This window comes from Acanthopagrus latus, chromosome 15 (genome assembly GCF_904848185.1).
Source record: "Acanthopagrus latus isolate v.2019 chromosome 15, fAcaLat1.1, whole genome shotgun sequence".
Lineage (NCBI taxonomy): Eukaryota > Metazoa > Chordata > Actinopteri > Spariformes > Sparidae > Acanthopagrus > Acanthopagrus latus.
In genome coordinates this window covers 18,388,439-18,403,465 of record NC_051053.1, presented here as the reverse complement: position 1 = coordinate 18,403,465, position 15,027 = coordinate 18,388,439, and the positions used below count along the sequence as shown (strand labels likewise).

Sequence of the window (15,027 nt, the reverse complement as noted above, 5' to 3'; positions counted from 1 at the left end):
ACGTGACGGACTGACGTCCACAGCTGGTGTTTTTGGACGGATGAAAGGAATTTTTTTTCCAACAAAAGATGATTGTCGTCGTTTTGGAAATATCTTAATGCAACAGAAAAATCATTCCTGCTTTGACTCCGCAGGATTAGTTCTTCAGGGTGGATCTTTTTTTTTTTTTTTTTTTCTAATTTTGTTATCACCTGAGGCTCACGTACATACAGCATAAGGCTGCTGCACTTCCTGCTCAGCTGCAGTCACTGAAAACACACATGTACACACACGCTCATGCTCAGCCAATTATATTGAAATGCTGCTGCATAGAATATCTTCACTGCACTGCTAATTGTTTGGAATTAAATCTGACTGAGGAATAATAATTAAACAGAGCACATATTTAACTTGTCCAATTCGGCAGCATTATCTGAGACAGTCGAGTTCGGACTGTTTCCTTTCATCCGCCCGCACATACACATACATGTGTCTAGAGTTATAATATTCAAATTTCTGAAGTTACTGTGAGGGCTAAGCTCACCTTAGCAGAGTCTGGCCTGGAGGGGAGGTTGAGGTTCCCCACCGCGCCGGTGTGTGTTCGAGAGAGTTAATAATGTATCCCTGCATAATAACGAGATATGTGGCAAGTTTAGGGAGTCGACACAGCTGCTGGATCAGAGATATAATGAGAACAATGAGTCCGAAGAGAAGATGATGTTTTGAACTTGTTCTGAAAGGTCAAATATGAGACCTTAAAGGGGAATCTGTGTAACACTTTGGAGCAATTTGATAAGCATATTAATCACTTAGTTATTGACCATATGTGAGCGGATTGTAATGTGTTGTGATAAATGAGACCTTGACCTTGACAGTGCCTCAGCAACAGTAGCTGCCGTCCAACACAAACTAACAACCGGCTTCGTGCAAAAAAAAGAAAAAACCCTTTCCTTTCTTCATATTTGTCTGTATGAATCTTGATGATGGCGACTGCTTGCAAGCTGTAAGAATGTTTGAATATAGTGCAATCTGGTATTTGATTGCCGACTCTCACCTGCACCGGACGAAAACTGATGTTTCAGTTTCCATGACAACCTCACACCACGCAACCCGCCGACGGTTAATCAACAATTGTTGTCATCAGCGGGTTCAGGACAGGTCAGAAGGCGCCGTTCACTGTTATTGTTGCCCTACAATCCTCAGGTGTGTGCACATGTGTGAGGACGAGTACACCTACAGATGCACGGCGTCCGTGCTGTTACCGTAAGCATCATTAGTTGCTGGCAGGTTTCCAGCGGCACTGTGAGCCATCTGCCTTCGCCTGCAGGATGAGCCAAAAGACGGAACAACGTGTGTTTCTTCTCTCGGGACACTTTGCTCGTCACAAATGTGATTAAACCTCAGATGGGCGCGGCAAAGAGGGGGGGAGACTGCGACGCCGTGAGAGGGGGGAGAAGATAACAGTGTCAAGCAGAGGTTTGCCGATACGCCCTCAACGTCTCGAGTGTGCAAGACAGCAAAGAGACGAGTGTTCTGCATACACAGTTGGTTGCTTGAGTGTTTTCTGCTGGTTATTTGCCTCCTCCTACAGTTTCATGAGCTGTGTGTCAGCATTTAAACGTATTCTAGTCACCTAACAACAGGCCCACCTGAAATGATTTGTATTTAGAATGTTTTCCCTTGCTGTGAGACGGCCTTATCTTTGGCACTGTTCTCTCAACAGTAAGAAACTCAAACACATCTCTTCTCTGTTTACCTCTGCTTCGTTTTGCCTTTCTGTATGAACTCTCCTTGATACCCTTCAAGTCAGTTACTGGTTTTAAATATTTAGTAAAAACTAATCTCAGCCTGTCCTTGTATAACACTTCTTAAGACACAATGAAATTATGTATTTTCCAAGTTCCTAATGCCGTGCCCCCTGTGTTAATTGTTCATTCATCTCGTGTTTCTGGGTAAAACTGTTGGGGCATTCAGCTCGAAATGTTTCTTGTACAGGTCACTGGCTCATCAAAAAGCAACTTTGTGCATTAAACAAGTGTAGTCGAGGTACAGGCAGCAGCCAGATTATCTGATCAAAGTTGGCTGGTTTTCATCTTGTCAGCCGAGTGCTCTCTATCTCTTTCTCAGCAGTGATAGTGACACTGTGTTCACATACTCTTCTTTTCAACTCCTTGATCTTCTGGACAAAATCTCCCGTGTCCTTAACGTACTGGCTCAAAGGTCGATTTATTTATTAGCTCTTTCTCGGCTAGGACACGATTTCTCAATCATAATTTGTGTACTGAGCTCACTAAGGTGCGGTCGTGTGACGTCAGCGTGACATTTGCGTGGCATCTTCTCCTACATTCTACAAGGACGACAGCTTGAAATCACAAATGTAATAAATAAAAAAAGGACATGGCGCACCTTTCAAGGTTTGATTATCCAGTCTGACAATGTGGGAAAAGAGCACTAGTGTTGGTTTAAAGATGTATAGCTATTTATTCTCCTCAGCAGTATTGGCTGCTTTCACTCGGTGTTTAATTATCACTCCTGACCCAATCGGTGAGTCACGCCTCAACCATCTCTTCTTTACTCCCTTTTCTTTTTGTGTCTTCTTCTCCCCACAAACATTTGTGTGCACTAATGGAAACTGGCTGTGCTAAAAACCCAGACAGTCTGTTCATCCTCCCACCAGGCTCGTGGTGATCTCATGCTCTGCCCATCCTCCTACCACCCAGACAACATCTGCAGCGCTCCAAGCACTCATGAGACAAATTGGCCCCGGATATGTTGATCGTAGTTCTTCCAGACTTCTGTTGTGATGTTTCGCGTGGTGTAAACGTCTCTTTCCCTCCGAGCAGCACGGCTCCTTGTTCTCACCATGCCTTGACAGAGGAAACACTCGTAAGAGGATAATTGGACCCCTGACACTTTAATCAGGCTGCGCTGTGAAGAAACTCATTCTGGTTTCTCTGTAGGCGCACTTCTTTGACTTCTTTAAATGTGCTTCCAGAGCCACAGGGGCCGTGTGACTCCTGCACCCTGTACGCGAACCACCCCAGCCAGCTCGCTGCAATGTTTCAGCTGTTGCTACACGGTGACACAGCAGCAAAGAGCAAACTGGGACGTAAGAGTAACATGAACCTAATTTAGACAATCGTGATACTGTTCGTGCTCAAACTCTTTCAAGGAGAGGCTGTACATCTCACTTTCAGATGGGTAAAGTGTGCTAATCCTTCAGAGGATGTCAAAGGGCAGAATTAAAACAAGAGGTTTGGCGGAGAGCTTCAGAGGGAAGGGCAGACGGTTTAAAAGTTCTGCCTCCGATCTGATGATATAAACACCCACCCTCTCTGGCCTGGCCTTCACCTCTGTCTGTGTGTGTGTGTGTGTGTGTGTGTGTGTGTGTGCAAGTCTGGCGCCGTGCCATCCGCCGTGCACAGCCCATTTTTTAGATGGCCTCTCTGGGAGCTTTTTTAAACAGCCAGCAAGCAATCTCTCTCAATCATGTTATTTATGACTCAGTTTTTTGGCAAGTCACTCAGGGCTATCTGGCTCTGGGAAAAGATTGGAATTTTCTAGCATATGTCAGATGTAATTAAGTGTAAAGTGTCTCGTGAAAGCAATGTCACATAAAAACAGGTTTTTGTACAGAAGAAATAAACTGGGTGGTTTGTGGACAACTGCTCCGAGTTCGACTTTTCAGCCATCGCCACCTCGGTGTGTTTGAGCCAGAAGTGACCATATTGGGGAAAGAGGATGGAAATAAGTCATTAGCTAACACTAGCAATCGCTAGGTGGCTTGGTTAGGCAGCCCTAACCCTAACCCTAACCCTAACCCTAATTCACGTTAAATGTAATCTTGATTGAGATGCTAATTTTGGCTTGTGAAAAGATTTTACTTTTAACGAGTGACTCTGAGGCCGATTACTTCCTGCAGTGAAGGCTTGTGGATCTCGAGCGGTTCTCCAGTGTCAGGTAACACAGTGACTACGACTCTTGTTGACCACGCGTGAATGCAGCAGCTGCCTGGAAATATGAGGAGCAAGGGGAGTGCTTGAGTCTCCTGCAGGTAAACCTTCCTCCATGTTTGCTTTTATCACGTTGCATCCACTTTACTTCTGGCAGATGAGTGATAGATTGGATTTAACCACCATTTATCCTGTGAGTGTTTGCTGAGCAAGCTTTTTCAAGCTAAGAGCCGGGGCTTCTTTCACAGCAGATGTTCAGAGCTAGAGATGAATATTTCTTTTTTTCCATCGCCTACATTTTTTCCACTCGGGTCAGCGAATGTGAGCCAGTTGCCTTATGGTCAGGAGGTCATTCCTCCTCTAACCTTCATGCCGCTGTCAACCTTTCAGATCACTTTTGCATCAAGTACGGAGGATTGAGAGTGAACGAGTTGGTCGAGCAGACCGTGGCTGCACATCGGAAATTGGTATAATATTTCCACCAAGCAGGAAATAGAAAACGCCGTCCCCACGTCAGACATCGGCTCAGACAGATGGCTGCGCGAGGGTGAGAGTGTGAAGCTAAACATCCCCGACAGTGTCTCTTCAGTCCACCGGGGCCTTTTCATTGACTGTCTGTTAGATTCATGTAATTCCCACAAGTGAATCTCTGAGCATGAACGTGCTACAGCTACAGTAAGTGCGATAGAATAGCCACGGCTTTGTGTGTAGCGATGGTCGATCGTCTGTGATATGAGACTTGTCTCTGAGGATAATAAGTGGAGTTCAGCTGGCTGCGCTAATGATCAGCTGCGTTCAAGGATAATTAGTTTTGACTCTTCTGGAGGGTTTTAAAGGCATCACGATAACATTTCTATTGTTTTACAAATAGTTGGGGCGTAACTGGGTCATCAGCATCCCACTATATTGAAAGCATGAGTGAGGACACCCCGAGGCTGCAGTAGATACACTAATTGTTCTGTGTCCAAATTTGATTCAAAAAAAAAAATGAAATATTTACTACACTATTATATGACAGTTATAGATAATAATGCACTGTTTATAGCTTTTGACCTAAACAGTGTGAAAGCGTATATCTTTACACTGCTGTATCCTATATAATGAATGCAGTATCAAGTAGTAATCAATACACAGGTCTCAGCTCAGCACAGAGTGTGTTTAACAGATCGTTTGTCACTGCAGATATTTTGACACATAGCGGGAAGGACACATTTGTATTAAATAATATCAATAATGATTGTAGTCCATTTATGTGTGCATGTTTCTGAGCTCAGATGCTGTCACACATGCTGGTTCACTGTTATGGCTGAGTGGAGACAGAGAGAGAGTCATGATTAAAGTTATTACCTTATTACACCTGTGTCATCCCTGAAAATACACAGTATACTTTGAAAACATACCTTTCTGACAGAAAAAGTCAGTTCTTTATTTGGTTTTCACTGAGAGACCCCTACAGCGGCAGAAATGACTGTGATTCCAGTCATTTTGCAGAAGACAGAAGGTTGCTGAAAAAGGTCTTTTCGATTCTCAGTTTTCAAGCCTTTGCGAAACAGGAAATGAAATCCCCCTGACTGAGCCTTCTCAACACCGCAAACATGTAAATGACCTGAGCTGACGCTGCAGGTTAGACGGGGCTCAGTGACATGAAGGTGAGATGAAATTAACCTGCTCCGGCACAGGTGTTACAGGGTTGTTGTAATGAGGGAAGGACATGCAAAATAATTCCTCTGTAGTCGAACATTTCGCAGATATAAAGAAGGTTTTCCTAGATCTGATAAATCTTCAGATCCTGCAGCTTCTGAAGTTAATATATTTTACCGTTGGCACATTTAGAACTGCTGTAAAGGGCAAAAACCTTGTTTGATTAATATGCTGCAACCCACAGTTGTGATATTTTCATTTAATCTTTGTCGAGTGTGTCCTCCAAAGGTCCACAAATCCCCCAGGAAGTGGCTGCAGTAGTAGGAACCCACCTCCTGTCAAGAATAATGGATATTGGGGAGTAATTTTTTAAACCCACAGGGGTTGTTTGATTGATGAGTTACCAACATTGTGTTTTCTTCCATATAATCGCTCTCTAATACGGGAGTCCAAACCACACTTTTATGTGCTGACAAGGAAGCAAATCTGAGATCAGTTTTGATATTTTTTCACTGATGCTGCAAACCACAGAAAGTTGCCTGCACAGCGACCTTTACATCTGACTAATTTTGTTAACCACATTTACCAATAAACAGCTGCTGTAATATTGGCCAGAGCTGCCCTTTATGTTTTTTTCTATGGATCAGCATTGATTCAATATCCAGTAAACAAGTGCAGTTATAGTGTTTATTTGAAATTCCGACCTGATAACTTTCAAGTTTAGAGAGGTTTAGAGTAAGATTTAAACTTTAATGTTTGATATTTGAATTATTATCTACGCAAGCGCTTCCCCTTTGTCAGTGTTTTAGATCATTTTGTGCAAAGAAAAAACATTTTTAATAATCCTGTGACAAACTTTAACTTTTCTTTTTTTTTCGCAATATCAAGCAAATATCTGCTTAATATTAAATTTCAACAAAACGAAAAGGTCTGGTATATAGTAAGTCATCTTGTGGGGCCAGGAAGCAGATGGACTCAAGCGGGCTGGAGGATGAGTAATAGCTGTGAATGAGTCTCCTTCACCTTCACCTCTCGACCATATGGGATCATCTGGACTCAAACATCCAGTGTTAATGGATAAAAATAAGCCATTTTGTTAGTTTGTTTCTGCTGATCACCTATTACATTTTTCTTACATCTCTCTCTCTCTCTCTCTCTCTCGTCCCTGCTCTCTTTCTTCCCCCTTTCCTTTCTTCTCATCAGTCCCGTCTCATGTTTTCATATGAAAGCCTGAGCATGCGAGGTCATGCCCACACCCTCTGCATGTTTGTGTTAAATTCCCCCTCTGTATCATGTTATAAACTGCTGAGCTGTGCGTTAAATCTGCCACGGGGGGCCAACTAATGGGGGGGCCAAGGTTGGGGCACTCTGGCCTTGTTTTTACAGAAGTGTTAAAGAGTAGAAAACACACAGCGGAAATCAATGTTCTCCTTCTCCCTTTCTTGCAGTCTCAGCAGAAGTGCATCGTGATCTTCGCCTTGGTGTGCTGCTTCGCCGTGCTGGTGGCGCTGATTTTCTCAGCCGTGGACGTTTGGGGCGAGGACGAAGACGGCATCACGGAGGACAACTGTAGCAGGAACTGCAGGTGAGAGCCTGTGTCTCTTGCAAAAAAAAAACCCATTCACAAATGCTGCCCAAGTGGATTGAGATTAGTGTGACATAGACGGGCTACAAACCAACCAGAGCATGTTTCCGTCTCTACCAGAAGTGTTGGTGCAGTCGGACCTTTGCTGACACAGCACTGGGGAAATAGCTCTGGCTGTGTGAGACTGGAGTTGCGTTTGCCTCTCTGTGCAGTTTTGAAACCTTTTCGTTCAATCATTCCACCCAGCTTCCATTGCTAGAAAACTCAGTATCGAACCACGAAGCAATGCACGAGGTCTGACACACTCACGGGCACAAGATATATGAACTGCAGTGTGGAGGCTACAGACCTTACAGCATTGCTTGCATTAATTTAGAGGGAGCGCGCTGTGTACTTCCTGCAACCTGCTCCTTCCGCAGCCTCCCCCACTGTGCTTGAAATACTTACTTGGCTCTTCTTAAAGTTACACCAGACTTTGGTAAGTTTTCTCCAGTCTGCTCAAGTTTCGAGAATATGGCTCCCCCGACGCTGAAAAACCACTGCAGTGTGTCGCGGTGGTCCAGAGTGAAACTGGCGGATCAGCAGTCGTTTCCTCTGATACAGCAGTCTCTGTTCTCTCTGCTCTCCACGTCCTACTGGTTCCCCTCGATTAGACTCTCCTCATCCAATCTGCCATTCAGCCTTGAATCACTCCCCCCCCCCCCCTTTACTGTACTGCCTCTTTCTTTATGCCTGTGTGACCATCTCCTCTCTCCCTCCATCATCTCCCCCATATCAGACATTTAACAACCTTTCAGAAAACCCTGCCGAGCTCGACGCTCATCCGCTCGAGGCTGAAAGTGCAATCCCAACTTGTAAAGCTGAATTGGACTCCAATCTTGCGCTGAAGGACCCTTAAAGCTCGGGGTAGAATGAGAGATAAATACAGGACTGGGGAGACGGATGATGGGATGTGAGGGTAAACCAGATGGAGGAACATATCAGGGTAGATTTGTGGTTGGAGTGAGTGAGAGATGAATAGATTCATCAGCTGTTATTTGCTTGCTGTCTGTGTATTTGGGTTCTTCCTAGTTCGAGACTTAAATCCAAACAGATTTCAGAAAAGTGCACCGAGCGTGCAGCTTAATAATGAAGTTTCGATCTTTCGTCGTTTGTAAAGACCTACGAGTTGTGCAAGTGCGCTATAATTAATGATTTCATGAAGAGTTTTGCTCAAAGCAAATTGCAGCACAAAATAGGAAAAGTGATAGATTGGTATGAGAACGATGCTTTTAATAAGAGGGTGCGCTGAGACTTCCTCGTGCTCACTTAAATTCCTAAAGGTGCTTGTGATTCATCAAAGAGGAAATGCATGTAAAGCCCCTTCAGTCATTGTCGTTTCTTACACCCTGCGTTAAAAATGATCCAGCGATTAAGTCCGAGGCCGTTTCTTCTGACTAATCAAAATGCAGCAGACTGGTTTTCTGTCATGTCTCGCTTTGCTGCTGTAACAACAGTTCTGTCTGAAGCCTTTGAGCAGCCCAAATAATGAATCCGCAGCTTTTGTGTTTGTGATGTTGTAATTCACCCAGGTCGCCCAGTTGCTTGTTTTGTGATGGAGATTTTCCCTTTTAATCTGTTTTTTCGCTGCATGATGAAGAATCCCAGCGACAGGAGACCTGAGACGAGTCAGCCACATAATTAATCTGATTTATATGTTTCCCTCTGAGGATGAACAGCTTAAGTCGTGATCGCTCTCAAGTCCTCTCGAGCTCACCGCGGTTCGTGTCTCATCTGATTGTATCAGAATGACAGTCAGATGTATTCCTAATGTACACGTGTAATTGCTTGTTGTCAGAAAGCGGATAAGGTTAGTATTGATCTCCAGCTGCCTTGTGGAAGGGCAACAAAAAGAGCAGCTGAAGAACGAGACTTCCTGCATCCACACATTTTGTGTAGCTTGTAGCTCCTCTCGAACAGTCCTTCTGCTTCAGGACACAACGTTTTACTTGTGAAGTAGACGACCAAGTGAAGTAGCCAACCAAGTGAATAGCCTATGAGAGGAAAAGAGGTCTCGCAAAAGATGGGGCTAATTAGTCCAGTCAAACTGACGGACGTTGAATAACATAATCAACTAAGTACCTGCAGTCTAAATTAATTTGCATCAAACACAGAGTATCATTTCAGAACAAATGTCTCAAAGTGGCTCGCGTTTCATGTAATGGATTGCACTTTACGTGAGCCTTGTAAGTGTGTTTACCATGTCAACATCGATTTGGTCGTGCCCAGATGAAACATGGGTCTTAACATTTGCCTCTGAGATGAAGTGCTTGCAGGCAGCAGCACAGCAGAGGTTCCTGTGATACCCATATTAATGTCCTCTCTGCTGTACACCCAGAGCTCAGGCCAGTGCCGGAGAGGGTGGATAATTTATCAAGTGTCAGGGGCTCACTGTGGCACGCAGTGATTGTCAGCATGGTGCCATGCCATTACTCTAAATGTGCCACAAGCATCTGAATGTGATTGGCATCATTACATATATGCTGTAGTGTTTTTGATATGGAGTTTACTGTTTGTTTAACATGTGAAGTTGCCTGACAGCTCTGTGAGGGTGTGAAAAACGTTCCTATCTTGTTCTTTCTGGAATAAAACATCAGAGGGGGGGGAGTTCGGAGAGCACATCTGAGTGATCCAACCGTGCTCGCCTACCACACTGTGAAGAAAGGGATTCATTATCATGCCGAGTGATGGATTTTACCTTCACACACACACACTCTCTCTCTGTGTCTTTCTCATGTATGCACACACACACCGTGAAGTTTACACCACTCAGGTATTGGCTGCTGTGGGGCTGAATCACACCCATGAGTGCGCAGATGGGTTACAACCAGCAGCGGACTCCACAGACTGCGTAAATCGATGAAGTCCTTGCAGGCAGAAACGACTGCCTCCCTGCTTCCTCCACGTTTAATACCAAAGCCTGTCTGGCTGTTTAAAGCATTCAGCATCATCATTCATCAGACATCACAGCCATTAGAGCGGACTGAGAGGTTTTCTTTCACAATAAGATTACCTCCCCTCCTCTTCCTGTTTGTCCATCCATCCTTGTTTTTCCTCATTGTGTAGCGTGTACCATAGCTGTCCTAGTTTTTGCTGTCTTTTCAGAAACAAAGAAGGAGCCCGTGACGCGATCGTTTATCTTCTCTGTGATTTCATCGCAGCTTGCTTTATTGTTTACACTCTTCATTTCACTCACGCAGCATTCAAATCAAGTCAACAGAATAAATGGTGGCAATGTAGGCAAACCACGGATATGTTGCGATTTCATGTTTCTTCAGGTTCAGTTTTCAGTTTTATGTTGTGACAACGCCGTGTTAATGCTCAGGTTAGGTTTAGGCACAAAATCCACTTGGATAGGGTTAGAAAAAGACCATGTTTTGGCTTAAGTTACCTGGTTTTGTTGCCACAAAACATAGCTGGAGATTTAAGTCAAATGGAAAAATGTTGAAATCCTGGTTGCTTGTCCAAGGACACACATAATAGGGATGCTGGGGGTGCTGCAGCATCCCATAAAAATACTAAACGAGGCATCATAAAAACAATTGTTAGAAAAAAGTGTGATGCAAACTCACAGCAGAGAGTATCCTCACTGCACTGCAGTAAAATCAAATATGAAGCTGTTCATCCCTGGTATTAACATGTGACTTTGGTGATCCAATCACAAAAAGGCATCGCCATTGATTGACCACTTGGGATCGATCTCGCTTCAAGGAAGGACTCTACAAACGTGAACATATCAGTGGTCTGCACAAACATTAGCTGCTAACATTTTTTTCCTGCTGACTGTGCCAATTATTCAGCCCTCAGCTCTCCGACTGACAACAGGAAGAATATCCACTGAATAGTGATTGTCATTTTTCCACGAGGAGAAATCAGTGTGTTGTGATCACAGAGGGTGAGAGGCTGTGAGTCCTACAGCTTGACTGCTGGCCGCCATCCAAAACCTGACATAGCTTTACTTTAGCCAGGAATACATTTTCACAGAGCGTGCTGGCGACTGGCCTCTCGATGTGATGCCGGTACATTATCACCTGCAGCACATGCTCTCTCCAGCGTGCCCTTGAGGCGAGCACTCGCAGGACCACGAGCTGTCACACCTTGGCTGACCCTGCGCTCAAACTGCTAACTGAGCGCTACGATCCGTTTGGTATTACAGAGTCCTCACCGGGGAGTCCACCGGAGAAATCTGAAGAAAACAGTTTGCATGTTGTCCCCATCTCTGTGTGGGTGTCCTGCAGGTGGCTTCATCTCACAATCCAAAGATGTGCAGGTTCATTTGTGACTCTAAATTGCTTGTCAGCGTGAACGGGAACGGGAACGTGAATGGTTGTTTGTCCCCACGTGTCAGCCACGTGATGATCTGGCAGCCAGTTGAACCGTTCCTCACCTCTCGCCCAGTGTCAGCCGGGATTAGCCCAACAACTGTGCAAAGGAAATACAAAAATATCATTTATATGGTGTCGACAGAACAACAGGAACACACAGTCTAATGCAAGCAAATACACAGTCAGTTTCTGTTTAGACTGACGCACTCTAATGCGTTCTCATCAAGAGCCGAAAAATAAACCAGTTTCTTCAAGACCAGTTTTATCAGGTTTGCAGCATGTGAATGACTTATTGTAACCAAATTTAAAGCACTTTCAGTCATGGTGTCGTCCTGTAAATGTCTGCAGTGATAACATTAATTACTGTGCACATGGTGATTAGATTAAAATGTCACATTTAATAAGATTCCTGTGGTTCTAAAGACACGATTTCACATTTCACTCCTAGCATTCACACTTTTACGATGACTTAGCGGCGCAGGTTGTTTGTCATACATACTCAATATTCTACCCATTAGGCGTACAAACTAAAGTCTATTTACCGTAACTTTTCTTAAACAATGCATTCCCTCACAAGGAATTGAGTAGATTTCCATGCAGAAATGGCTCTGTGTCTTGGGCAGCATTTTATCCGCGGACTAAATCAACCCTGGAGGTGCCACAGAATTTAAATCTGAGCTGTTCCCCCTCACTGAATACATCCTCACAACCCCCCCTCCTTTATATTCCCCCCATAAAATCCTGTTGGCAGGAATCGATGTCGAAAGCCAGATACAGCGAGAATGTGGTGAGCGTCGGAGCTCGGTAATAGCCTGGTTCTGTGCGGCTGCAGATCTGGGGCTGCCTGCCACGGCTAATTCAATCTGTTGACTCGAGAGCTAATGCCCCTGTCATTTTCAGGCATCCTGGTGGGGGTAAAACAGGAACTGGGGATGCATTAGGGAGCGCACAGATCCATGGTCAACCAGACAAATTGACATCAAACTCTGGCAGTGAAGCCAAAGAGATATTTACAAAACATTCTAATGCAAAACAACAACCGCTGGGAACATTTTCCCCATCGTTTAACTTTCAGAATGGTGGTACAGCTTTATGAGAAAGAGAATTACCTGACTGCACTGAGTCCTAAACAGATAATCTCATGGATACGGCTCTGCTGTTCATCAGCCTACTGTATCTGACATAGAGGAGACTGGTTTTGCCTTTTTTTTTATATGCTGCAACCACAGTATTTGACTCCGGACTGCTGATGATTACATTAAAATGCACCACGTGATGGGAGCAGGGAGTAGTGTATACGAGCAACCAATAAGAATACATTCAAAATGAGTGACTTTTCCCTGACCACGTGTAATTGAATCCGCTTTGCTGACAACTCTGCACACCTACTGTATGCTAGACACAGTAGATTAAATTACTCTGGGCCCCTGCCACAGGAAACCTGCACACGATCTAATGATCGCTTGATGGAGGCTTTGTGGTGGAGAAATCTTGATAACTCCCATTAAGCTAACAATCGAGAGAAAGAGGAAGAAGGATGCAGTTAGGTCGTTTGTCACAGTAGACGGAATATGAGCTCATAATAATTCTGCAACTCTGCGAAGAGATAATTGCTTTGTGAAAGAACATGAAGTTCACTTTAATTTCTTCTGCGTGGCTCAGCCTACAGATGCTCCTCTTGTTTTTTTGGCTTTTCTTTCTCTTCCATATTTCTTCTTCACTCACTTTTTCCTCTCATTTCTTCCCACAGCGTGGTGCTTGTGGAGAACATCCCGGAGGACATCTCCTTCCTGGACAACAGCACCTCCCACGTCCCGCTCTCAGAGGGGTTGTTCAACTTACTGGACCAAGCTAAGAGGGCCGTGGAGATCGTTTCCCCGCTTTGGCTCCTCAACTCCTCCGATTATGAATCGAGCTTCCAGCCCGCCGCCAGACAGGTACAACCCGAGCAAGCCAACAGAGACTTGACCGTGCAGAAGTGCATTTGAATCTTGTCACTAAGCACCACACAGCCGTCCCGTCCCACGTGTATCATATCTTGAAAAAGACAGAAGGCAGATAAGACAAATGACAGTGATGTGTGAGTGAAAAGCCAAAGAACGAACACCAGAATCAATACCTCCAACTGATCTTGGTGATAAAATACTAGTCTGGATCAGTTTTCAGGCCCCTTGAAGAGAGCTGTTCATTTTGGATACACACACACACACACACACACACACACACACACACACACACACACACACACACACACATACACACACAGAGTTGTATGTCAGGACTAATAAAAGCCTGTTGCTGATGATTGGACAGTAATATCTCCTTCCAGAGGCCTCGGGGCAGAGAGGAGCTAATGACTTCTCAGCCTGTAGCAATCTCAGCAAACAGCTGCAATTATAGGCACCTCATCAGGAGAGAGGCTGGACTGGAAAGTCTGACACACCGCAAAGTCAAGAGGTGCAGATGCTCTTTTAGCAGACGTGCACTGCAGGTGTTTACGTGCCAGTTTGTGTCCTTTTGAATATTGCCAACATCACTGAAAGCAACATTAAGTGACTTTTTCATTGTAAAGTAACAGCTTCAAAATCACGTTGTTGGCACAATGTCCAGTAATCTTGTAGGGAGAATGGTGTCTCTGTCCCCTCATCTCTTGTTTCCGTACTAAGTTTTCATCACATAACAACACTGTTATGCCGTAATCAGTTTTGTTTGTAGTTAGCACCTACGTCACGTCTGGATAACTGTTACAGACCTGGGATTTGCGCTCAGAAACAGTAACAGGGGGCGCCAAATTGCAAACAATTCAAATTTCTACACAATGTTGCTTTAACATAATACACACATGAGAGAAGGCAACTGAAACAGTCACTCCTACAAGTCTCAGTAACTAGTCTTCTTAAATGGTGATCTCAGCCTTTCTATAGCCACCCAAATTCATCTTATATGCAATTTGTATGTATTCAATAATATGTAGGTAATATATATTTTTTAATTATTATTTGTTGTTGAAAGTTTGTGATTGGGGTTGAATGATCCAGCACCAACACAGAAAAATGTCACCTGCACATGTGAATACTTGATCCAAACAACAAAGAGACACTAGACATCACAGCTGGCTGCAGATGAAGGGCCTCTGGGAAATGTAGCACAAAACCAACACAGAAAAGGTTGCTCATGGTGCCACAGCATTAAAGGCAATCCAAGCGATACACAGGAATCATGTCTGAATACAAAGTGTGTGGATTTCATGTGACAGCAGAGGTGTTCTGATGTGTTTCTCTCAGGGCCGGGCTCTGCTGTCCAAGCTGCAGGGGCTGAAAGCTCGAAGTGTCAATCTGAAGATCTCCAGCGGGATCATCGACTCGACTGAGCTCAGCGCGCTCGACAAACACTGTCAGCTCTCACTCTCACTGTATTATACATTCAGTGTGTCCGTGTTCAAACATGCTGCAGCCTCGCTCTGTCTGTTTATTCTCTCTCCCCATATTTCCCGCTAAATTCCCTT

The 15,027-nt window shown here is 44.4% G+C and overlaps 1 protein-coding gene across 3 annotated transcripts in view; it reads left to right on the top strand.

Moving 5' to 3' along the window:
* Positions 1-15,027, top strand: part of LOC119033125 (inactive phospholipase D5-like) — a 66,810-nt gene that overhangs the window by 41,671 nt on the left and 10,112 nt on the right. For all 3 annotated transcript variants that reach the window (XM_037122765.1, XM_037122762.1, XM_037122764.1), the window contains exons 2-4: positions 7,022-7,158; positions 13,273-13,459; positions 14,807-14,915. In XM_037122765.1, the coding sequence (XP_036978660.1) occupies positions 7,022-7,158; positions 13,273-13,459; positions 14,807-14,915 (433 nt within the window). The remainder of the gene's footprint in view (positions 1-7,021; positions 7,159-13,272; positions 13,460-14,806; positions 14,916-15,027) is intronic.